Source organism: Myotis myotis, unplaced genomic scaffold (assembly GCF_014108235.1).
Source record: "Myotis myotis isolate mMyoMyo1 unplaced genomic scaffold, mMyoMyo1.p scaffold_m19_p_4, whole genome shotgun sequence".
Taxonomy (NCBI): domain Eukaryota; kingdom Metazoa; phylum Chordata; class Mammalia; order Chiroptera; family Vespertilionidae; genus Myotis; species Myotis myotis.
This window is the reverse complement of record NW_023416346.1, coordinates 90,511,455-90,537,663: the sequence shown is the minus strand read 5'-3', so window position 1 is coordinate 90,537,663 and position 26,209 is coordinate 90,511,455. Positions and strand designations below refer to the sequence as shown.

At 40.9% G+C, this 26,209-nt stretch overlaps 1 protein-coding gene across 3 annotated transcripts in view; it reads right to left on the bottom strand.

Moving 5' to 3' along the window:
• The window catches only part of UPRT (uracil phosphoribosyltransferase homolog), an 89,745-nt gene extending 78,707 nt beyond the window's left edge, over positions 1 to 11,038 (bottom strand). For all 3 annotated transcript variants that reach the window (XM_036305679.1, XM_036305681.1, XM_036305680.1), the window contains exon 1: positions 10,501 to 11,038. In XM_036305679.1, coding sequence (XP_036161572.1) covers positions 10,501 to 10,877 — 377 coding nt within the window. In that variant the 5' untranslated portion in view covers positions 10,878 to 11,038. The remainder of the gene's footprint in view (positions 1 to 10,500) is intronic.
• Positions 11,039 to 26,209: the final 15,171 nt, after the last annotated feature.

Here is a 26,209-nt window from a genome sequence, read left to right as displayed (position 1 = left end):
CCTGCCTGCTTGCTCCTAACCATTCTGCCTACTGGCCTGCTCGCCCCCAACTGCCCCCTGCCACCGACCTGCTTGTCCCCAAATGCCCCTCCGCCAGCCTGATCACCCCCAACTGACCACCGTGCCAGTGTCCTTGCCCCCAACTGCCCCCCTGCTGGCCTGCTCACTCCAACCTGCCCCCCTCGCTGTCCTGATCACCTCCAACTGACCCCCACTGCTGGCCTGCTTGCCCCCAACTGCCCCCGCCACCAGCCTGCTTATCCCCAAGTGCCCCCCCCACCAGCCTGATCACCTCCAACTGCCCCCTGTGCCAGTGAGCTTGCCCCTAACTGCCTCCCCTGCCAAACTGCTCACCCCCAACTGCCCCCCACTGCTGGCCTGCTCGGCCCCAACCGCCCCCCTGCTGGCCTGCTCACTCCAAACTGCCCCCCCACTGTCCTGATCACCTCCAACTGACCCCCACTGATGGCCTGCTTGCCCCGAACTGGCCCCCCTGCTGGTCTGCTTATCCCCAATGGCCCTGCCCCCCACCAGCCTGATCACCCACAACTGCCCTTCCCTCTTGGCCTCTAACCGCCTCTACCTCGGCCCCGCCACCATGGCTTTGTCCAGAAGAATATCCAGAAGGTCTCCTGGAAGGTCTCCCCGTCTATTTAGCATATTAGCCTTTTATTAGTATAGATAGAGGCCTGGTGCATGGGTGGGGGCCGGCTGGTTTGCCCTGAAGGGTGTCCCAGATCAGGGTGGGGTTCCCTTGGGCGTGGGGCAGCCTAGGTGAGGGGCCTGTGGTGGTTTGAAGGTGAATCACACACCCATGGGGTGAGGGTCCCCACTGGGGGGGGTGTGGCCAGCCTGGGTAAGGGGCTGATGGCTGTTTGCAGGCTGGCCACAGCCCCTTCAGGGTGGGGGGTCCCCACTGGGGTAACTGGCCAGCCTGGGTGAGGGGTTGATGGCTGTTTGAAGGCTGGCCAAGCCCCCAGTGGGGACCATCACCCCATGAGGTTGTGGACAGACTGGGTGAGGGGCTGAGGGCTGTTTTCAGGCTGGCCACACCCCCTTCAGAGTGGGGGTCCCTGCTGGGGTGCCTGGCCAGCTTGGGTGAGGGGCTGATGGCTCTTTGCAGGCTGGCCACGGCCCCCCAGCGACCCAAGCTCCCAGCCCCTCCTTGTTTTCTTTTTTTTTTTTTTATCAGCGCCTCCTTGAGCAGAGGGAAGCAGGTATCTGGGATTTATTTATCTTCTATAATTGAAACTTTGTAGACTTGAGTGGAGGCTAGGGCTGGCCAGGGCAGCGGGAAGCTTGGCTTCCTCCATCACCAGGGGCAACCCAACTTCCTGCTCACTCCAGCTCCGTGGCCACCACCATCTTGGTTGGATTAATTTGCATACTCGCTCCTGATTGGCTGGTGGGCGTGGCTTGTGGGTGTAGCAGAGTGACACCAATTTGCATGTTTCTCTTTTATTAGTGTAGATTTTCCTTTTTTGTTTGTTTGTTTGTTTGTTTTAAATTAAATCTTTATTGTTCAGATTATTACAGTTGTTCCTCTTTTTTCCCCCCATAGCTCCCCTCCACGTGGTTCACACCCCACCCTCCGCCCTCACCATCCCCCCCCCCCGTCCTCATCCATAGGTGCATGATTATTGTCCAGTCTCTTCCCGCATCCCCCACACCCTTCCCCCCCCCCCCGCAAGAATAGTCAGTCCACTCCCTTCCTATGCCCCTGATTCTATTACTATCACCAATTTATTCTGTTCATCAGATTATTTATTCACTTGACTTTTAGATTCACTTGTTGACAGATGTGTATTTGTTGTTCACAATTTGTATCTTTACCTTTCTCTTCTTCCTCTTCTTAAAGGATACCTTTCAGCATTTCATATAATCCTGGTTTGGTGGTGATGAACTCCTTTAGCTTTTCCTTATCTGTGAAGCTCTTTATCTGACCTTCAATTCTGAATGATAGCTTTGCTGGATAAAGTAATCTTGGTTGTAGGTTCTTGGCATTCATCACTTTGAATATTTCTTGCCACTCCCTTCTGGCCTGCAAAGTTTCTGATGAGAAATCAGCTGACAGTCGGATGGGTACTCCCTTGTAGGTAACTGACTGTCTTTCTCTTGCTGCTGTTAAGATTCTCGCTTTGTCTTTTGCTCTTGGCATTTTAATTATGATGTGTCTTTGTGTGGTCCTCTTTGGATTCCTTTTGTTTGGGGTTCTCTGCACTTCCTGGACTTGTAAGTCTATTTCTTTCACCAGGTAGGGGAAGTTTTCTGTCATTATTTCTTCAAATAGGTTTTCAATATCTTGCTCTCTCTCTTCTTCTGGCACCCCTATAATTCGGATGTTGGTGCACTTGAAGCTGTCCCAGAGGCTCCTTCCACTATCTTAGTATTTTTGGACTCTTTTTTCATTTTTCTTTTCTGGTTGGGTGTTTTTTGCTTCTTCATAGTTCAAATCTTTGGCTTGATTCTTGCAATCCTCTAGTCTGCTGTTGGGAGTCTGTATAATATCCTTTATTTCAGTCAGTGTATGCTTAATTTCTAGTTGGTCCTTTATCACAACCTTGAGGGTCTCACTAGAGTTCTTGAGGGTCTCATTAAGTTTATCGGCGGTTTCTAGAAAATTATTGAAAAACCTTTAAAGTGTGGTTTTGAACTCTATATCCAGTAGTTTGCTTTCCTCCATTTCTGTCATTTGTGACCTGTTTCTTTGTCTCGACACTTTTTATACTTCCCTTTGTTGGTAGAGTGGCTTTGTGTGTCCTATAGGGCCCAGTGGCTCAGCCTCCCCAATTTCCTCAGGTGGACACTCTTGGTGCACCCCTTTGTGAGCTTTGTGCACAGCCTTATTGTAGTTAAACCTTGATTGTTGTAGGTATCACTGGGAGGAATTGACCTCCAGGCCAATTGGCTTTGAGAATCAGCTGTATCTACAGTGGGAGAACTTCTGTGCTGAAGACACCCTTATGAGGCAAGACTTGCTTCAGTGGGGCTTTGGTGCTCACTGAGTCTGCCCCCTGAGTGTGTCCCTTATGGATCTGAGGAGTTGTAATCTGGATGATCCCACTCTGACCACTGGGTACACTGGCTCTTGGATCTAAGGAGGTGCTAATTTAGCCTCTGCCTGAGGCTACCCAGCAGGAGCTACGAAGAAATCTGCAGATTCCCCTTTCTTGTTTGGGGTTTGGAGGTGCCCAAATGAGGCCCAGCTGTGAAGTAATGCAAGCTGCTGTGGGGCCTTGGGCCCTCTCTTGGAAATTCTGGGTCTGTCTGGCCCACCTGCAGTTTGTTAGGTAATTTTAGATTGCAAAGGGTCAGTCCATTCATATGCAAAAGTCTCTGCTGCAGCCTGGGTGGGGCAGGGTCTCAGGGGATCAACAGGGCAGAGCAAGCAGCTATGTCTGATCCTCAGCCCTGCCCTAAGGGGCCCTGCGTCTCAGTGTCCAGGTAATCACTGAAAGCACCTCCGAGAGAAAGCCGTCCTCCGGTTCCGAGTTCTGCCCACTGCCAGACCGTCCAGTCTCTCCCCGCACGAGTCCGGGTCCCCAGAGACTTCCCAGAACTGGAGTTCAGAGCAGTCAGGGGCTTGTGACTCCCTCCCGATTCAAAAAGACAGTCGTGTCCTCAGTCACCAGCCCTTGCCGCGTGTGCCTACGTACCTCTGCACTCCACCTCCACAGCTCCTCTGAGTCTCAGTGTGCTTTTCTCTTTCCTTCTAGTTGCAGAATTTCCACTCAGCCAGCCTTCCTGTAGTTCTGGATGATGTCCGTTTTGTCTTTTAGTTGTATTTTTGAATTTGTTGTGGAAGGCAGCAATTTCCAGTGTTTACCTATGCCGCCATCTTGGTTTCTTATTATTAGTGTAGATTTTCTATTCTGAACATTACACCCCACAATTATTTTTATAACTGCTTATTTGCACTTCTTAATCGCTTCACCTTTTACAACCATCCTCCCTACCCTCCTCTCATCTGGCAACCTTCAATTTATTTTCTCCATCTATGAGTTTGTTTCTGTTTTGTTTGTTCATTTATTTTGTTTTTTAGATACCACATATAAATAAAATCATATGGTATTTGTCTTTTCTCTTTCTGACCTATGTCACTTGGCGTAATACACTCTGTGGCCATCCATGTTGATGGAAATGGTAAGATTTCATTCTTTTTTATGACTGACTTTTTAATTTTATTATATATAGATATAGATATAGATATGTACCACATCTTCTTTATCCATTCATCTATTGATAGACACTTAGGTATATATATATATCTTGGCTATTGTAAATAATGCTGCAAGGAACATAGAGAGGGATGCACTTATCTCTTCAAATTAGCATTTTGTGTTTCTTCAGATAAATACCCAGAAGGGGGATTGCTGGGTCATATGGTAATTCAATTTTTGAAGAAAACTCCACACTGTTTTCCATAGTGTCTGCACCATTTGCATTCCCACCAATTGTGCACAAGGGTTCCCCTTTCTCCACACCCTCATCAGTACTTGTTGTTTGTTGATTTATTGATGATAGCCATTCTGACAAGTGTGAGCTAATATCTCACAGTGATTTCAATTTGCATTTCTCTTATGATTAGTGATGTTGAGCATAATTTCATATGTTTATTGGCCATCTATATGTCCTCTCTGGAAAAATGTCTATTCAGGTCCTCTGCCCACTTTTTAAATTAGATTTTTTTGGTGTTAAGATACATGAGTTCCTTATATATTTTGGTTAACCCCTTATCAGATGTATCATTAGCTAATATCCACTCCCATTCATTAGGTTGTGTGTTTTCTTTTAAGGAGTTTGGATTTTATTCCAAGTATAATGAAAGACAGTGCAGTTTTAAGTAGAGGAGTGTTTTATAGTTTTTTAAGCAACAGGTAAAATGGAAGTAGAACATAAAAGCTTTTTCAGCAGATTTAAACCAAAGGAATGTTTCATTTAAAGTTAATTTATAGTGAAAGCTCTAAACATATAAACTCTATTTCCATAGTTACTTTGTTACTATGCGATCACTAAAATAATGAATAGTTACAAGGTTGGTCATGGTATGCAGATGATTTATAAATGACTTTAGTTCTCCTTCTTTCACTCTCATAAAAACACTAGAGGCCCAGTGCATGACATTTGTGCATTGTGGGGGGGATCCCCTCAGCCTGGTCTGCACCCTCTCACTGTCTGGGACCCCTCGGGGGATGTCTGACTGCAGGGATCAGGCCTAAACCGGCAGTTGGACATCCCTCCTACAATCAGAGACCATTGGCTCCTAACCGCACGCCTGCCTGCCTGCCTGATCTCCCGAACCCCTCTGCCTGCCTGCCTGATCACCTCTAACCACTCTGCCTGCCTGCCCGAGTACCACTAACCACTCGCCTGCCTGCCTGATTGCCCCTAACCACTCACCTGCCTGCCTGATCGCCCCTAACCCATCTGAGCCTGCCTGATCGCCCCTAACTGCCTGCCTGCCTGATTGCCCCTAACCTCCTCTGCCTGCCTGATCTCCCCTAACTGCTCGCCTGACTGCCTGATCGCCCCTAACCACTCTACCTGCCTGCCCGATCACCCCTAACTGCTCACTTGCCTGGCTGATCACCCCTAACTGCCTCTGCCTTGGCCCCTGCCACAGTGGTTCTGTCCGGAAGGACGTCTGGAATGACATCTGGAAGGTCATTTGGCTGTCCAGTCGAATTAGCATATTACACTTTTATTATTCTAGATACCCCTAGTGAAGTACTTGGAGCCAATCTAATCTGACTTTAAAAAAAATGAAAAATATGGCTTTTAGTAACTGTCAGGTGCAAGTCATCAAGGCTACAGCTCTTTAGTACCTTCCTTAAAAGCTCATAAAATACTGCCATTAATTATTTACTTGTACCTCAAAGCAAAGTTCAATCTAAACATTCAAAATCAGGTAAAAAATAGAGAAACTATCAGTTTTCCTTAGAACCCAGGTTTCAGTCATTCAGAAATGTATTTTTTATAATGATTGCAATATTAATACCCCTATGTGCAAGGTACTGTGACAGGCCAGACCTTCTTTCTGCCTCCTTGAGATCCAGACTAGCCCCTGAGACATTACCAGGATATGCCCAATAAATATTATAACACAAGTATGTATAGTTAAAAGAGGCACCTTCCTCCCTCCTAGCTTAAAAGCCAGTAGGAAAATTCACATGAAATACTCAGGGAAACCAAAAACATGTCCATGTTTTAAACAACTTGCAGGTGACAGCTTTGTGGGGGGGGTTTCTGTAGTGGACATTTTGTTTTTGCCCAAATTAAAGGGAAAAGTTCTGAGACTTCTCTGGTCTCAGGGTGATGCCAGACCAGGCTTTCTGGCTAGTTCTGTTTAGTGTGTAGAATCCTTGGCTCAGCCTATATCTTGAATCTGAAGCCAGGCAAATCACTATGCAAACGGCAGTGGCCCAGCCTGAGCACAGCACAATCACCAGAGTTGTCTGTAAAGCTACAGGTGCTCAAGTTCCACCCAAGACTACTAAGAATGGAAAGTAAAAACAGAAAAAAAGACTCCCCAAGCACTTCAGATGCACAGCTTTGGTTAAAAATATTATATTACCTAGTCAGATTACTCAAATCACATTAGGATGCACTCACATTAGAACTGCACAGGATGTTCATCCAGCCTAAGGTTAATTTTCTCCACTCCAGGTGACTAAAATAAAGTCACAAGACTGAATGTACTCTTTCTTTAGTGCTAGTTCACAGACTGAACTTGCTAAGATTGTTCAATTTTCATCCAAGCTTCAAACTGAGGCCATGGCAACCTCCCTTTGAATAAGTATATAGAAAATATTCAAATATTTGACTGCTCATGAAATAGCTTTACTTGAATGTTTCAGGAGACAAAAGAAAACAACAACAACATAAAACAGGGAGGGAAGCTGATTTTTTAAATATACTGTATTGCCTTAAATATGAGGTCATGACCAATAAGGGAAAAGTGCATCACACTCAGATTTTGCTGGGTTTAGGACAAAAACGTGGCAGCAGGGGAAGTATGGGTGGTTTAATCCACTGCAATAATAGAAACTGGAAATGAAGGAGTCATTTCTCTTTTGTGACCCATGTATAACAATAAATTATCTAACCATTGATGTTTTTAGATTACTGCACTTTCAGTGGGAGAAAAAAACATTTCCTTGAAATGCCACAATATAATCAACATACTATGTTTCAAATATTGCACATTTTTTATCAGTCCCATTTTCTCAATCTTGCCTGCTTTATATAGTTACAACAACATGCATTCCTCCTGGTTCAACCCTATTTCCCCATAGCAAAGTCAATTCAGAAAGCAATCCCTTCACCAGATAGGCGCTAAAGATTAAAAAAAAAAAAAAAAACAATAAAAGGAATAACAAGTACTACAATGTCTTCTATTATCAGACAGCCCTATCATATGATGTCACATAAAAATAGAGAAGAGTATAAAGCCTCAAGGAAGACAGCATATGATTAAGTGACGGCGCCTTCAATAACTAGACCTAAATAAATATAGTTCCTCTTACCACAGGTACGTTACAAAAACCCCTAAAGGGGATGAAACAGGTCTTTCTAGTGTTGGGGATGCCAATTTTTGAAGATATAAGCAAAAGAGGCCTCTGTTAACAGATTTCATTAACGAAAACAAAACTAAAACACTGTCTGCAGCCTAAGCAACTAAGCAGCAATTATCAAAAATCATAGTGCATCGTTCCGTACTGTATCATAGCATGATAAAAATTATCTAGAATCTCTCAATGTTTTTTTAAAATAACAATGTGCGTTGTATGTACAGTTTAATTTCTTTTACTATCTCCTGGAAGCTCAAGAAACCAGCACTTATGGATGCAATCAGAACCATGCACAAATCCAAATGTGAAGTCTTGAAATGCCTTAAATGTGCACAGCTCTTCACTCTTTATAACAAATATTCAGACAGTAAAATATCTTCTTTTAGCCTTCCAGGAACTCCGTAAAACACTGCCAACATCCTCATTTTACAAATGATAAAGTTGAAGCACAGAGATGCTAAACATCTTGCCTAAGATCACTATGGATACTAATGTCCCCTTCCAAACTCAGAAAAAAAAAATGTTTCCCTTACACCCAGGTTTACTATACTACCCAGGCTTTTCTAAGTAATGCAGTAAAATCAGGTATTGATAGTGTCATATATGAATGCTGAATGTCATGCCCTCTCCAAGTTCTACAGCAATGCTTTACTCTTACATTCTCATGTAAAAATCTAATGAAATCTAAGGAACCCTTTGCCATAAAAAAGGCACATGTGCAAAAGTTCATAGCAGTGTTATTCATAATACCCAGAGTGGAAACCACCTAAATGTCCATCACTTGATGAATGGATTAAAAAATTGTTATATATCCATAACATGGAATATCATTCAGCCAAAAAAGGAATGGCGTGCTGACACAACATGAATAAACCTTGAAAACATTATGCTAAACAGGAAAAAAAAAACTAGTCACAAAACACCACATGTTGTATGATTCCACTTGTATGAAATGTCCAGAATAGGCAAATCAATAGAGTCATAAAGTAGTCTAGGGATTCAGGTGGGTTGGGGAGAAATGGGTATTGAATGCTCGTGAGTATGAAGTTTCTTGTCAGAGTGATGAAATTGATTATGTGATGGCTGCACAGCCATGAATATTCTAAGTCACTGAATTGTACACTTTAAACAGTGTATGATATGGTATGTGAATTATATATCAATAAATATTCTACTTTTAAAAAATCCTTAAAAATGCACATACAAGTAATATTTCCCAGATAATTTTGGAAGGTTTGCTAAAGTCCCTGAGCCCATCTACAGGTGCAGAGGGAGTCAAAACTCAAGGCCAGCAACTCTTGTTCTATAGAACCAAGAATCATCATCCTATTTTCTTTGTTTTACAGTTAATTTTATTTCAGTTTACCCCATCTCAACTACCAAGCCTATGCATCCTACATTTTAAGATCATTACTTCACCTATTAAATCACATGACCACAGGTTTTCAATATGGATTCATTAAAAACAAATAGTATAGCTTTATAAATACAATTTTTAAAAGCTTTAGAAAGAACTTTTAGTAATCGAGTATTATTTACAAGACATTGTTGGAATTTAAATATGTAAAAGATACATTTTTTTTGTCCTCAAGGAGCTTAAAATCTAAAAGGTGAGATAATATCAATATACAAATAACAATATACAAAATAGTAGGTGAATTATGCATTTAAAAGGTCAGGGAAGATCAGCAGAGGAAGAATGATTAAAGGAAAGCTTCTTGGCAGAGGTGGACATTTAATTCTAGGTTTGGCCTAGAAGAATAGATAGGATTTGAACATGCAGAGGAGTAGAAAGACTTTCAGATGAGAGTAGAAGCCTACCTATATGGTAGGCCATCAGAAGCCAAAGAGAACTGCTGAGTTGGGCAGTTACCTAATCAAAGTGGGATATTAATAAGGTTGATTGCTCCGTAATGTGTGGATGCATGTGGAAAAGAAAAAAAACTGGATCAGGGAAACAAATTAGGAGCCTATTACAATAGTATTAAGAAAAGGTTACTAGTCTGATTTAGGGAGTGATGTCCTGACTCAGTAGTCATTTTAAAAGATCAAAGCATCCACCAAAAAGTTAATTTTTAGACATGCAGTACATACTCATTTAAAGTTCTGCCAATATAGAAGCCAGCTATAGTTCCATCATGGTGCATATGTCCCTTGAGAAACCCCATCTACAACGTAAGTTCTGAGATTTCAATGTAGCATTTAACATGAAGTTTTTGCTACCTTAGTTTGTGAAATTAGGAAGAGCACCAAAGGCTCCTTTAGGCCCCCTTTCCTCCATTAATTATACAGGAAACAGTCGATATTCTAAAAGTTTACAATAAAACAATCCTTATAAGTACCGCGCGCTAACCGATTGCGCCACTGGAGCTCCAGTTTACAATAAAACAATCCTTATGAGTTGGATGACAAGCTTGCACGTGACCAAGTAAACCTCAACTCCAAGACTAAAAGACCTTAGACAAAGTGTTATCTGTAATAGCAAATCCCAAAGGGACAGATGGCCTGTTGAGCACAACAGAATTTCCTTGAAATGGCTTTATTTCTATTGTGAGCCTGAGGTGATTGCAGGTAGAGTATAACCTTAGGTAGTTTTATAGATTTACCACGTAGATAGGCACCGGACAAATAGCATAGGCGCGTTTACCTGCCTGGAACGAATTCTTCATCGCTCAGAAGAGATAAAAAGAAAGCAGGAGGCTACCTACAAGGTTTCCTTCCTCGGGAAACACAAAGCGAGGTCAAACACTGGGACTAGGAAAAAGAGGGTCGGAGTGACCAGAGCCCTTCAAAGAAAAAGCCCTGCCCAGATCTCCACAAGCCAGTTTCCCCAGGCCCAGAAAATTAGCCCTGAGCCCTTTTACTTCTAATTCCCGCCCACCTCCAGATAGACCCTCCAACTCCCTCTCCCCTTCAGTTCTTGGCTCACTTGTCCCGGATGATGGTCTGCAGCTCCCGGATCTGCTCATTCATGGGTAGCAGCTTAAGCTGAGCCCCAATCTGCCAGGAGAGTTGGCTGTCCCTTAGGAAGGAGTCGCCGGCGGATGCGTCATAGTTGCCACTGCCATGGTTGTGCTCCTGGCTGAGGCTGGCGCTGCTGCAGGCCTGAGGGCTCCCCTCCCCCAATACACTAGAATGGGCGTGACTGGTGAGGAGAGTCGGTTTGGCCTTGGAGGTGCTGTTTCCCCCCACATAATCTGGGGTCGGGTCGCCAGGTCGCAGCGTCTCGGGGCTTGGGATAGAGGCAGAGTTTACTTGTTGGTTGTGACAGGGCATGGAGTCCGGACTCCGTAACTCCGTGGCCATACACCGACCCCGGGCTGTCCCCGCAGCTACCACCCCCTAAGGATAAAGGAGAACGGGGAGAAAGGGTGCGTGCTCACGTGCTCGCCTGATAGCCCCCGCCTCCTAGGAATTTATAGCCTCTTAGCCCTCTCACCCCTTGGACTTCCTCTGGTTCCCTTTGGCCTCGCCCTTTCCCAGCCCCGCCCACCAGATGTACAGACTGCTAGACACTCTATTGGCTTCTCTCCCTGCCACTCTGCAGCAGCACACTGTTTGTTAACCCTTTGAGTCACTCCAGTGGTGTGAGTTTCCACATCTAGACAGGCAGATCAGTTGAGGCTAAGGATGCTTAGTTGCAGGGTCTTTTGGGAGCCCCTAGGGATTCTGCATGCAGAACTTTGGGTGAGTTTTAGAGCTAGGAAAAACTAGGGGGGTGATAAAATGATGACACACACAAGGCCCATGTTTTCAGACTTTGTTTCTTGGCAGAGAGCTTATACTTCAATAACTACATCTTCAGTTAGCTTCTCTATGTGACGGAAAGGACCAAAGTTTTGCCACCCTGAAGCTGCTTTGGGGGATATTGAGTTTAAGCTGTTTATTAAAAAAAATAAGACTCAGAAAGAACCTACCCAAGAAATTCAGAGAACCTGATTCAAGAAGTAGAATTCAGGGTGTTCCCTTTAGCCTAATTTGAATTAAATATGATAAACAAGAGAGCTTCAGGCAGGGACCTGTTAGCTAGATACCCCCTGTGTCCCAATGTTTCTGAGTTACCTAGCAAGGATGCTTTGCCATATGTATTCTTCTCTTCCTCAGCTACCTGTAAATCCCCCATTTTCACTTCTGAAATCTAATGTCCTGTTCCTCCCCTTTTCTCATTTGTTCAAAATGTCTTATATACCTAATGTTGCCCCACTGTCTTTGGAAATTTTATGGATTTATCTATGTGAATTCCCCATGTGCATGTATTAAACTTTGATTTTCTCCTGTCAATCTGTCTCTGTTCACTTGGTTATTAGCCCAGCCAGAAGAACTTGGAAGGTGGTATGAAAAGTATTAATATATTTTAGCCCCCACTTAACCAAAAGAGGAAGTAAAAATATGCCTAGAAGACTGCCCAAGAACCTGCCCTCTACTAGACTATTCAACCAGTTTAAGCTTCCCAAGTGTGCTTGACTGCTAGCGTTTTCCTTATCTGTATTGGTTGGACCCTACACTGTACAATTACCATGGGGATTCTGATAGCATTTTAAATCCACTACTGGGGCAGGATAGTAAGAAGCCAGGAAAATTCCTTGATAATGGGGAAACTGAGACAGCTGATTCAAAATGGCCTCATCCAGCACCCTGACTCACCTGCCCCCTTCTCCCTTGCATGACCACTCCCTTAAGCCTTAAGCCCTCAGGACAATAAGGTTCTGAAAAGCCTCAGATCTGGTTGACAACAGAGACAGAATTTTGGTCCAACTAGAGATAACATCTAGGCCTCAGTTATGTTTCAGCTCCAGGTCCAGAAAAGCAGCAAAACCAGAAGCAACAACATGGTCCAGCTGCAACAACTAATGATCTCCTACCTTAGCACAATCCTGAAAGTATACACATGGGAAGCTGATTAATATTCTATTGAGACCCTCTGCTTGGACCTCCCCTGAAATTCCTGCCTGTACTAAACAGATAAAACCCTTTAAGAGAAAGGACCCAGTGGACACACTCTTTCTCTAGGGCATGCTTGTGACTCCCTCCATTCTTTTCTAAGGTGTGTAGCTTTGCTTTCTTTCTCCTAAGCCTTAAAGGTTGCCAGGAGACTTGCAACCAGAGGAGTAGTAGGCAGCAGCAACTCTTCCAGGGCTAAGCCCCTGAATCTGTCTCCAAGGGCCCTTCTTTTGTCTCTGTAACTTGTTTCCTGCATCCATGCTACAACCCAGCTGGCTCATTTCTGCCTCTATGACTTTCTTTCTAAAAGTCTAAATAAACTTCTTGCACTAAAGTTGTTGGCTATGAATTCTTTCTTTACCAATGTCTAACCATCACTAACACTACCACTTGGGTGTTTTTTAAATGCTTGAAAAGACACATTTAGTGTGTGGAATCAGTATAAATACTTGAAGTAAGAATGGCTACAGCAGTACTTTTCAACATCAGTGTGTATTAAAATTGTAAAGCTTGCTAAAAAGCAGGTTCTCATGGACTACTTTTGAGATTCTGTTTCGGTAAATCTGAGATAGAACCCAAGAATCTTTATTCTTAACAACTAATCCAGCCAATTGATTTTTTTACATGGTACTCTTTGTTGAACAGTGACTTATAGGCTCCATTTTTAAACAGCTACAAGCTGAAAGTCAGAAACCTGACAATTTTGCTAAAAAATTATCGAGCAGCATTTTAAAAATCCCTTCCCCATCTACTAGTATGTGAGATGCTTTAACAATTTGACCCCTAAATATTCTTCCAATTTAGAAATTCTAAAATTCTATTTGCCTTGCAAACAGCCAATTCTTAAAATGTCCTGTTCCACACAGGAGCATGAGCAACAGATGCAGAGATTCAGAGAAATATAAATAACAGATAACAGGAATACCTAGGTCTTTGGTGGGAATTGATCCATTTTATGTTTGTTTAATGTTTTGGTATTAATATTATTTTTATCCCTTTATCTCCAATTGTCTCTAGTGTTTGTCTGACCCTTTAGGTCAGTACACTATTAGCTGTAATTATACAAAGTTTAAATTTTATTGGATGATAGGAATTGCAGCCTAAAATTATAATGTGACTGACTTTTGAAGGTCTATGCATCTTTTCACCCAGCACAGAATTAAATTCAAAGGAACTATTTTTACTCTTACAGAAAACACCCATGCATACATTTCCCTACATTAACCAATAATCATTAGCAAATCTATCTAGTCAGATTAAGAATTTAAGATGCTATTAAAGCAAAATTCACTAAGGATTAATCATAACACCTTAAATATAGTGGTTTATAATTTACAAAGAACTTTTATACACTTTCTCATTTAATTCTCAAAAAAAGCTTGAGGATAACCAATCCTACTTTATAGATGACATTTGCATAATTATTCTCCCTAAAGTGATTGTCCAAGGCCACCCATCCAAAAAGAAAAACAAGACTGTAACCTCAGTATTTTGACTTTAAATTCAGTCTTATTTACACACAGCTACATATTCAAAAAATCAGTAAGTTCTCTCATTTATATCACAATTTTGATGTATTCCAGCTTGCTTTCTAGAGATTTTTTGTTTTCTTTCTGTGTTTCCTCATTACTGTGGTTATTTCTGATATTTGCTGGTCTCCTCTGTCTAGGCATCTATGTATTGACCTTTCTCTAACAGCTTTCTCTGAAGAGGTCTTTCTACCGTTTTCCAGTAGGTGGTGCTGAATCACAAGATTTTTACATCTGTTACCTCCCTGAGCTGACTTTCTTGGCTTTCATCACATAGTACAGCCACACTGCTTGGAGGTGGGGGTCTGTTTTGCCCTCACTTTAATGGCAACCTTGAAACTCTGTAAGGTCCCCCCACATACCCCACCTGGGGATCAATGACAGAGGGAAACAGCAATTCTGTGGGAAGCAGCCTATTGTCTTCACTAGCAGAGAGGTGTGGACAAAGAGCCTGGAATGCTGGTGACCCTTGAGCCCTGGCAAAGGTCAGAGCTATGCACCAACTGTTTAGTTGAGACAATGGTAGCTGAAGCAACTTCCCGACCAGATAGTAATGTAAATCCTTACTGATAAGATAGTCTGTCTATTACTGGAAATAGCCTGCCTAAGGGCTATAGGTGTATCTCAAACTGAATAAAAGGGTGGCAAGGCCTGAGAACAAGCAGAGTCCTTCCTCTTGCATTGGGCTCCCACCTGGCCCCCCAATTTCCAAATTATTATTTCTTGTCTCGTCTCTGTCATTTGCACACAACCCCTCTACCAGAAACCGAATCCTGAACCATGCATGATGTGGGTGATTCACACAATTCTACTTCAACAGCTATTGGTTTGCAGATAATGTGCTCCCCTACCTTACACCAAGGATAACTAGAGGTGAGTTTTGGGAGTCTAATGGGCATCAGGACTCTGTGGCTCCATGTCTTTTGAGCACAGGCCACCTGACAGCAGATAGCCAGGCAGAACACCTACACTGTACCCTTGCTCAGGTGTCTCAGCTGGCTCAGTCACAGTTTACACTGCTCACCCTGCTGAAGAGCCAAGAGAGGCTCTGTATTCCTCCTGGCCCATGGAAGTGCATGCTACCACCAGTTTCCTCCCTTCTTTGGTTGATTCAGAGAGGGAAATCACTTTGGCCAGAGTCCCACTGCCTCAACCATAGACTACGAGACACCTGACCCCCACTGTCATGGGCTCCGGGACCCTTGTAATGAGTTGCAGAGTGACATGACTCCAGCAAGAGTCACACAACACTGGCCAAAGTCACAGTACCTGAGCCTCAGGCCCCGAGACTACTTCTCCCAGGCTGTGGACTCTGGGAACCCACAGTGAGCACATACCAGTGAGACCTCAGGCAAACCTTCCCAAAAGATATGGAATCATGATCATATCCAAATCAACTTGCACAATGAAGCCGGGGGTGAGTCACATTGCCAATCCATGATGAGATTTCATCCATGAATAAGAAACTAACATTAAAGACCCAACTACATCAAAAGAACCCAAATAGCTCAAGTAGAGAGCTCAGCTAGATCACCAAGCCCAGGAGACCTGAGAGACTGCACCACTGGGTCCCCAAAATCAACAACTACATAGCACCACCCCCGAAAGAACCTGGATAGCAGTTGGATCTAAGACATAGAAACAATTAAAATGGTACAGCAAAAAATGGGGAGACAAAATACAATCCCCAAAGGAAAGAAAAAGAGAAATCACCAGAAAGGGAATTAAATGAAATGAGGCAAGAAACATGTCAGAGAAATAATTTAGATAATGGTTATAAGGATGCTCAAAAAGCTGGATGAAAAGTACACAGAACTCAATGGGAATTATAAGGAGCTGAATGAGAATGTCACCAACATGAAAAGGAACCAAGAGTAAGTGAAGCATGACCTACCTGCAATGAAGAAAACAATAGAAGGCTTAAACAGTAGACTAGAAGAAGCTGAGGACTGCATCAGTGAATTAGAAGACAAGGTAGGAAAAACCACACAGACACAAGAGAAACTGGGAAAAAAAAAAAAACTTAAAAAGCAGGAGGAGAGCCTGCGAGAGCTTTGGAACAACACAAAATGAAACAACATCTGCATAATAGGGATACCAGAAGTAGAGGAAACGGAGCAAGGAATAGAAAACCGTTTTGAAGAAATAATGACAGAAAACTTTCTTGATGTTGGCAAGAAAAAAACCCACAAAAGTCCAAGAAGCACTTAGAATCCCAAACAAGATGAACCACAAAAGACCAACACCAAGACACATCATAATTAAACTGGCAAAATCAATGACAAAGAACTTTAAAGGCTGCCAGAGAGAGACAGAAAGTTACCTACAAGGAATCACCCATAAGAATATCAACTGAGAGATTCAAGATGGCTGCCAATGGGATGGCAGGCTGCAAGATAGGGTGTGAGTGAGAGAATGAAAGGAGATTGCATGGATATGTCTATATTTGTGATTGAGGGACAGCTATATTCCAAGGAATTGTTGGGGACTGCTGGATGGGGCTCCCTGGCCAGGATGCCTCTAATGCTGCTGAAATCTCTCCTGGAGTGGCCAGCTCTGCTGCTGAGACCATGCCATCTTGAAGGGGACAGAGTGGAAGTGAACTGAAGTCCAGCCTTACCTTCAATGGGGAGACCTCGGACCCTACAACCACAACCCCCAGGGACAAGCTGCCTCAGCTGTGAACCCAGGAACACTAAGACTCCAGCCTCTCCAACTGCGGGTGCCTAGAAAGTCTGTCCAGGAGACAAAGAGGCGTGAATATGCGGATGAGCCCTGTACCTTCTCACGGGCAGATAGAAGGAAGAGCTGAATCGAGTACATCCACCTGGTATTGGTGAATTAAACACAGCTGGTGAGGCAATCTGTGGATGGAAAGGTCAGATATCGCCTAGGGAAAGGTGAGATCTGGGATCCAGGCTGGAGGGAGAAACACACACACAACACGCATAAAATGTGCACAGTGGGGAATAGAGTCACAGAGGGAGACTGCACTCCACAAAATCCTTGGCTGTTGGGGTCAGTGTAGCCCTCGAATGTGGAAGGGGGTCCACAGGGCTGCTGGCAGAAGGGGACTATAGAAATTAACCCACAGCAGGGCTGGGCCCAGAAAGGCAGCCTGAAGTTTTACCAGTATACCAGCTGTGGAGTGCCAGGCGAAAAAGACACGAGTCTGTGCACTTCCTGTGGCATTTTTTTTTTGTCATTTTCTTTTTAAATCCTTGCTTTTGATTGCTAAGTTCAGTACATAGGACGGTGATGGTGAACCTTTTGAGCTCAGCGTGTCAAAATTTTGAAAAACCCTAACTTAACTCTGGTGCCATGTCACATATAGAAATATTTATAATTTTTTTTTATATTTTCAACCATAGTAAAAAAAGGATTTATATTTTTGATATTTATTTTATATATTTAAATGCCATTTAACAAAGAAAAATCAACCAAAAATATGTATAAAATGAACAAAAACAGAAAAACAATGTGCATTTAGGAAAAAATAATAAAAACAATGATAATCAAATGGTATGAAAACTAGAAATTAGTGACTTTTTTGGTGCTGAAGTTTATCTGCTAATTCTTCGATTGCAGGTTCATACTTTGGTGCACTTCAAGGCCAAGCAAGCGCCACTAACTTCATCTGTTAGCTGGTTTCTTTTGTTCATTTCAATATTATTTAATGCTGAAAACAAAGTCTCACAAAAATATGTTGATGAAAAAATTGTTAGCAAAGCCATCGCTAGATTTTTTATGTCGCTAAAAGTGTCAGGTACTCTGTTCCAAGCACTCAAAATTTCTTGTTCATAGTTGCACTCTTCTTCATTATTCAAACGATTTCATTCCAGATTTTCAAGTTTCGACCTTAAGTCGACAAACACATGAGTCCAAATGCTACCTTGAAAATCTGCAAGTTGCATCTCTAAATCATCAATTTGCATCCATTGGGAATCCCTTAATTCCAAAGTACTGTAAAAAACTACATCCGGATACTTAATTATTTTAATGGTCTGTTCTAGGCTTCTAAATTGGTTGAATCTTTCGCTGAACTGTTCAAATAACGAGTTTACTATATTATGGTACATAAATATGGACTCCATTACACTCGTTGTAGTGGCCTGCTGGAAATACTTTTTCATCCGAGGAAAATACTTATAAGTTTTAGTTTCAATATCTCGCTTAAAAATTTTAAGTTTATTTTCAAAAGATTTGATGTATCCAAACATAACGTCAATACTTTTGCCAAAACCTTATAATTTTAAGTTCAGTTCATTCATATGAACAGAGAGATCTGTAAAAAATATCAAATTGCTGACCCACTTATGATCATTGATCTGAGGAAAGTTTGCCAGATCCTTATTCTCAATAAATACCGTAATTTCTTCAAAGCACTCCACAAATCGCTCAAGTACTTTACCTCGACTCAGCCATCTCACATTATTGAACATCAGTAGTCCACTGTAGGTTGAATCAACTTCCTGTAAAAGTGCAGAAAATTCTCGCTTGTGAAGGGATCGAGAAGCTATAAAATTCACAATTTTTGTTACAACTGACATTAAATCATTCAATTCTGAGAATCCCAATTTGGCACACAACACCTCCTGATGGATAATGCAATGAAAAGGTACTAGTGGATGTCTAATAGCTTCCATGAACAATTTCAGGAATCCCACGTTTTTTTCCCACCATATTTGGTGTCCCATCTGTTGTGACTGACACAATTTTAGAGATATCAATGTTTAGGTCACTGAATGTTTTTATAACAATCTTACATATTTTGTTTCCTGATGTACTTATTGGCACTGATTCTAACTTTATCAACTCTTATCTTTGTGAGACCATCAGAATAGACAGTAAAGCAATAATGGCCAACCAAGCATTTGATGTGACATCAGTAGTTTCATCAAGAGAAATCAAAAAATATTTACAACTATTTAAGTCTTTTTTAAATTGATGTTGTACGTTTTTGTTAAGATCTATTATTCTGTCTTTGATAGTATTTCTAATGAATGGTAACTCAGAAATTCTTTTAATAATATCATCTTTATGTTTCATATCGTGAAATAGAGCTGATGCACATCTTAGAAATGTTTCCTTAATAAATTCTCCATCACTGAGGGCTTTTCCATGCTGAGCTATGGAGTGAGCAATACAGTAACTTGCTGATGTTAAATTTGTAGAGCATCTTACAAATTTAATGATGGAATTTTATTGACTTTTATAGAGGTGTAGCTGCCTAGAAATGTATTCCGTCCTTTCATCAAATACTTTTTTTCAAGAGCTGACAATGATTAGTTTCAAAATGTCTCTTTACATTCCACGTTCTGCTTACTACCATTTCATTACACAGTATGCACAATGATCTGTTGTTTCGGGTGACAATCCCGTACATCTCCGTCCATATGTCTTGAAAGGGTCAGCTACTGCTACTTCCACTTCAATCTTGCTTTTCTATTTTTTTGATTCTCCATCACAAGGCTGCAAAAATAAATAAATATAAATCACGGCATTTTTTATAAAAGGTTGATAGGTTTCTTACCTATTAACTTTTTGCAGTGTTGTTGCACTGACTCCTGGTGCAAAACAATTCAAAGATAGTATGTATAACCAACAAATATATGATGCTGTAAACAATTATCTGACACGCAGAATGTCTCGCGAGCACTATTGCACTGTATATCTTTTTCTTCTAACCCTCCCACTCCTGTCTCCTAACGAACATGGTGATCACGTGCATCGGTTTGCCAAATGCACCCGAATGCACGGGAAGCTTACCCAAGGCACATGTTGACAATAACGAGGCTGTTTCCAGAATTGGGCATTTTGTCACTCGAGTAAAAATAAAATGTCGTGAGTAAAGATTAATCTCTTTATAGTGCAATTCTTAACCTTTTTATATTAATGTCAATATTGGAACAATGTATCTTGGATGTTTTCACTATGTATCTTTGCTACACAACACTGATGTACATGTTTACATCTGGTTTTAGAATTACATTATTGATCATGAGTAACGTGAGTAATAATATTACTCGAGTGATGTCCAACTCTGGCCGTTGCGAGAGACAAATATTTATCTGAATTATGCATAATTTGAATTATGCAACTCTTTGTCTCTGTAGATGCGTGTCACCAAAAATGAGTTCACGTGTCACCTCTGACACGCATGTCATAGGTTCGCCATCACTGACATAGGATCTTCCAAGTAAAAAACACTCACCGAGACTGCAGGGAAAAGCTGTTTTTGTGGAACCTGGGGATCAGAGTGGGGAGAGATGAACAGAAAACCAGATCTAGGGCAGTCTATCCGCCCAACCCAGTATTTAGTGCTGCAGGAAAAGCAGTCTAAACACTGGGTAGGGGAGGGGCCTTTTAGCACCAGATATCAATACAGAAACACTGCCACTCAGGGGTTGTATCAGAAATTGATTCTTGTGCTAATACAACTAAAGGCAGGCTGAGAAACAAAGAGGTGCCGACTGCTTGAAAACAGGGTTGTGGCTTATGACACAGAGGAGCAGTGGAGCGCAGGGAACTTCAATACTGTGCTGTCTACCTGACAGGAAAAAGACCTGCCAAGCAGAACAGTAGAGGAAGTGAACAACCTCCACCGATTCACATTATTATTTTTATCTTTAACTTGAGAAACTAAATTTTTCTCTCACTTGATTTTACCTTTTTTATTATATTTTTATTTTTAATTATTATTACTACTATTATTTTACCTTTTTTAAAGTTTTATTTTATTTTCTTCTTTATAATATTTTACTTTGGGATTAGAGATCTACATTCTATTTTTATTTTTCCTTTAGCATTATTTTATTCTATCTCAATTTTTTCTTTATGCCAACACTCTCTTCCTCACATTTCCACTTTCTTTGTCCTGATTCTCTTACCCCAATCAAAAGACATAGGGTAGCTGAGTGGATAAGAAAACATGACCCATATATCTACTGTCTACAGGAAACCCACCTCAGAACAAAGGACTCACACACACTGATGGTGAAGGGATGGAAAAAGGCTTCTCAGGCAAATGAAAGTGAAAAAAAGCTGGGGGAGCAATACTTATATCTGACAAATTAGACCTCAAAGTGAAGGCCATAACAAGACATAAGGAAGGCCACTTCATAATACTAAAGGGAGCAATTCAACAAGCATATATAACTCTGGTAAACATATACACAACCAATACAGGAGCATTCAAATACATTAAAAAAAAAACTGCTGGAGGATATCAAGGGAGAGATTGACAGCAATACAGTCACAGTAGGGGACTTTAATACCCCACTAACACCACTGGACAAATTCTCTAAACAAAAAATCAGCAAAGAAACAGCAATCCTAAATGACTCACTAGATCAGATGGAAGTAATTGACCTCTTCAGAACATTTCACCCCAAAGACACAAAATATACATTCTCCTCAAGTGCACATGGGTCATTTTCAAAGATAGACCATATATTGGGACACAGGCAAACTCTTCAAATTCAAGAAGAAAGAAATTATATCAAGCATCTTCTCAGATCACAATTGCATAAAACTAGAAATCAACTACAATAATAACAATAAAAAAGTCTAACACCTAGAAGCTAAATAGCTTGCTATTAAACAATGATTGGGATACCAAAGAGATCAAAGAAGAAATAAAAAGCATCATGACAACAAATAACCATGAAAACACAACAATCCAAAATCTATGGGACACAGTGAAAGCAGTCTTGAGAGGGAAGCTCATAGCTAGCTGCACAGGACTATTTCAAAAAACAAGAAACAATGGTAATAAATTACCTAACCCTACAACTCAAAGAGTTAGAAAGAGAGCAACAAGAAAAACCCAGCGTAAGCAGAAGGAAGGAAATAATAAAGATCAGAGTGGAGATAAACGACATAGAGACCAAAAACAAATAAATAAATAAAATCAAAAATAAATAATACGAAAGATCAACAAAACCAAGAGTTAGTTCTTTGAAATGATAGACAAGATTGATGAACCTATAGCCAGGCTCATCAAGCAGCAAAAAGAGAGGACCCAAATAAACAAAATCAGAAATGAAAGAGGTGAAATAACAACCAATCCCACAAAAATACAAACGATTATGAAAAAATACTATGAACAACTCTATTCCAACAAAAACGACAACCTAGACGAAATGGACATATTCTTTAAAAAAAATAGAAGCTCCCAAAAATCAACCAGGAAGAATAAAAAAACCTGAATAGGACAATAACTACCAAAGAAATTGAAATAGCCATAAAAAAAATCTTCCAGCAAACAAAAGCCCTGGTCAGGCGGCTTTACAGGGGAGTTCTACCAAGCATTCAAAGAAGGACTACAACCTATCCTCCTCAGACGATTCCAAAAAATTCAAGAGGAAGGAACACTTCCAAGCTCTTTCTATGAATCCAGCATTACCCTAATCCCCAAACCAGATAAAGACACCACAAAAAAAAAAAAACTACAGGCCAATATTTTTGATGAATGTAGATGCTAAAATCCTCAACAAAATTCTAGCAAATCAAATAGAACATTACATTACAAAGATCATACACCATGACCAAGTGGGATTTATTCCAGGGATGCAAGGATGATACAATAACCACGAATCAATAAATGTGATACATCACGTAAACTAACTGAGAGACAAAAGTGACATAATCATATCAATTGATGCAGAAAAAGCATTTGACAAAATCCAACACCCTTTCTTGATAAAAACTCTCAGCAAAGTGGGAAAAGAGGGGTCATACCTCAACATAATAAAAGCCCTATATGAAAAACGTACAACCAACATCATATTCAATGGGAAAAAACTAAACACATTTCCCCTAAGAACGGGAACAAGACAAGGATGCCCACTCTCACCACTCCTGTTTGACATAGTACTGGAAGTGTTAGCCATTGTGATTAGACAAGAAGAAGAAATAAAAGGCATCCAAATTGGAAAAGAAGAAGGAAAACTGTCCTTATTCGCAGATGACATCATATTGTATATAAAAAACCCTAAGGACTCCATCAAAAAACTATTAGACTTAATAAATGAATTCGGCAATGTAGCAGGATACAAAATTAACGCCAAGAAATCTATGGCATTTCTATACAGCAATAGTGAGCTTACAGAAAGAGAGACTAAAAAAGCAATCCCATTTACCATCACACCAAAAATAAATTAAGATACCTAGGAATAAACTTAAGTAAAGAGGTAAAAGACCACTACTCAGAAAACTACAGGACATTGAAAAAAGAGACAGAGGAAGACATAAACAGATGAAAGAACATACCATGTTCATGGAGTGGTATAATCAACATCATTTAAGTGTCCATACTACCCAAAGCAATTTATAAATTCAACGCACTTCCCATTAAAATACCAACGGCATATTTCACAGACCTAGAACGAACTCTCCAAAAATTCATCTGGAATAAAAAACAAACAAACAAATAAAAAAAACAAAAAACAAAAAAACAGAATAGCTGCAGCGATCCTGAGAAAGATGAACAAAGTAGGTGGGACCTTAATACCTGATATCAAATGGTATTAGAAAGCCACTGTTCTCAAAACTGCCTGGTACTGGCACAAGAACAGACATATAGATCAATGGAATAGAATAGAGAGCCCAGAAATCGACCCGAACCAATATGCTCAATTAATATTTGACAAAGGAGGCAAGGACACACAATGGAGTCAAGACAGTCTCTTCAATAAATGGTGTTGGGAAAATTGGACAGATACATGCAAAAAAAATGAAACTACACCACCAACTTACACCATACACAAAAATAAACTCAAAATGGATAAAGGACTTACATGTAAGATGGGAAACCATAAAAATACTAGAGGAATCCAAAGGCAGCAAAATCTCAGACATATGCCGAAGCAATTTCTTCACCGATACAGCTCCTAGGGCATTGGAAACTAAAGAGAAAATAAACAAATGGGACTACATCAAAATAAAAGGCTTCTGCACAGCAAAAGAAACCATCAACAAAACAACGAGAAAGTCCACTGCATGGGAGAACATATTCGCCAATGTTATCACCGATAAGGGTTTAATTTCCAACATTTATAGGGAACTCATACAACTTGACAAAAGGAAGATAAACAATCCCATCAAAAAATGGGCAAAGGACCTAAATAGACACTTTTCAAAAGAGGACATTCAGAAAGCTAAGAGACATATGAAAACATGCTCAAAGTCACTAATCATCTGAGAGATGCAAATCAAAACAACAATGAGGTATAATCTCACACCTGTCAGAAGGGCTATCATCAACTAATAAACAAAGGACAAGTGCTGGAGAGGATGTGGAGAAAAAGGAACACTTGTGCACTGCTGGTGGGAATGCAGACTGGTGCAGCCACTATGGAAGACAGTATGGAGTTTCCTCAAAAAGTTAAAAATGGAACTCCCATTTGACCCAGTGATCCCACTTCTAGGAATATATCCCCAAAAACCAGAAACACCAATCAGAAAGATATATGCATCCCTATGTTCATAGCAGCACAATTTACCATAGCTAAGATTTGGAAACAGCCTAAGTGCTCATCAGCAGATGAGTGGATTAGAAAACTGTGGTACATCTATACAATGGAATACTATGCTGCTGTAAAAAAGAAGGAATTCTTACCATTTGCAACAGCATGGATGGAACTGGAGAGCATTCTGCTAAGTGAAATAAGCCAGTCAATGAGAGAAAAATACCACATGATCTCACTCATTTATGGATAATTAAGACCATTATAAACTGATGAACAAAAATAGATACAGAGGCAGAGCAACATCGAACAGACTGTCAAACTATAGCAGGAAGACTGGGGAGGGTTGGGGGGGTGGGTAAGACATCAACTGAAGGACTTGTATGCATACATATAAGCATAACCAATGGACACAAGACACTGGGGTGTATGGGAGGCTAGGGGAAGGTCAAGGGGAGAAAAAAATATAAGGGACATATATAATACTCTTTGTAATACTTTAAGCAATAAAACAATTTTTTAGAAAAGCTGTGGTACAGACCTGGCTGGTGTTTCTCAATGGTTAGAGCAGGGGGTCCTCAAACTTTTTAAACAGGGGGCTAGTTCACTGTCCCTCAGATCGTTGGAGGGCCGGACTATAGTTAAAAAAAAACAAAAACTATGAACAAATTCCTATGCACACTGCACATATCTTATTTTGAAGTACAAAAACAAAACAGGTCAAATACAATATTTGTATTTGCATGTGGCCCGGGGGCTGTAGTTTGAGGAACCCTGGGTTAGAGCATCAGCCCGTGTACTCAATGTTTGCAGGTTTAATTACCAGTCAAGGGCACGTACCTGAGTTGCAGGTTCTATCCCCGACCCAGGTCAGGGCACCTGTGGGAGGCAACCAATCAATGTGTCTGTCTCCCATTGATGTTTCTCTCTCTACATTCCTCCTCCTCCTCTCTCCCTCTCTAAAAAAATTAACGGGAAGAAATATCCTGAGGTGAGGATTAACAACAACAACAATAAAAACTGTGTTACATTTACACAATGGAATACTACACGGCTTTTAAAAAGAAGGAAATCTTACCTTTGGGACAGCATGGGTGGATCTGGATATTATAATGCTAAGCCAAATAAGCCCATCATAGAAAGTCAAATACCATATGATCTCACTTATATGTGGAATCTAGTGAACAAAATGAACTGATAAACAAAAAAGAACCAGAATCATGGAGACAAGGTATAGACTGACAGATATCAGATGGCATTTGGGTGGGCCAGATGGTATGAAAGATGGTGAAGACAATAGCCAAAGATCACATATGCAAAGACCATGGACACAGAGAACAATGTGGTAAGGGCCAGAGGGAAGGGAGGGCGGGATCTGGATAGAAGGGGGCAAAGGGGGACACCAGTAATAATGTCAATAAAAATGTTAAAAAAAAAGATATGAGTTGCAGGCACTCATCTTTATTATAGACTATGCTGGTGGAGCAGGCTATAATACTCTGTCAGGGCTTCCTCTTCTCTAGAAAGTGTTAGAAATCCTGTGAAATTCTATCACTTAAGCTATATTTCTACTGAGTGGAAATGGTAACACTTCTAATTGTATCTGTTATTGCAATATCATTCTTCTCAAATGAAATTTCTTTTTATAATAGGTTGGTAATAGGTAAGGCGGAGATAGAAAGAAAATGTCTAAAACATA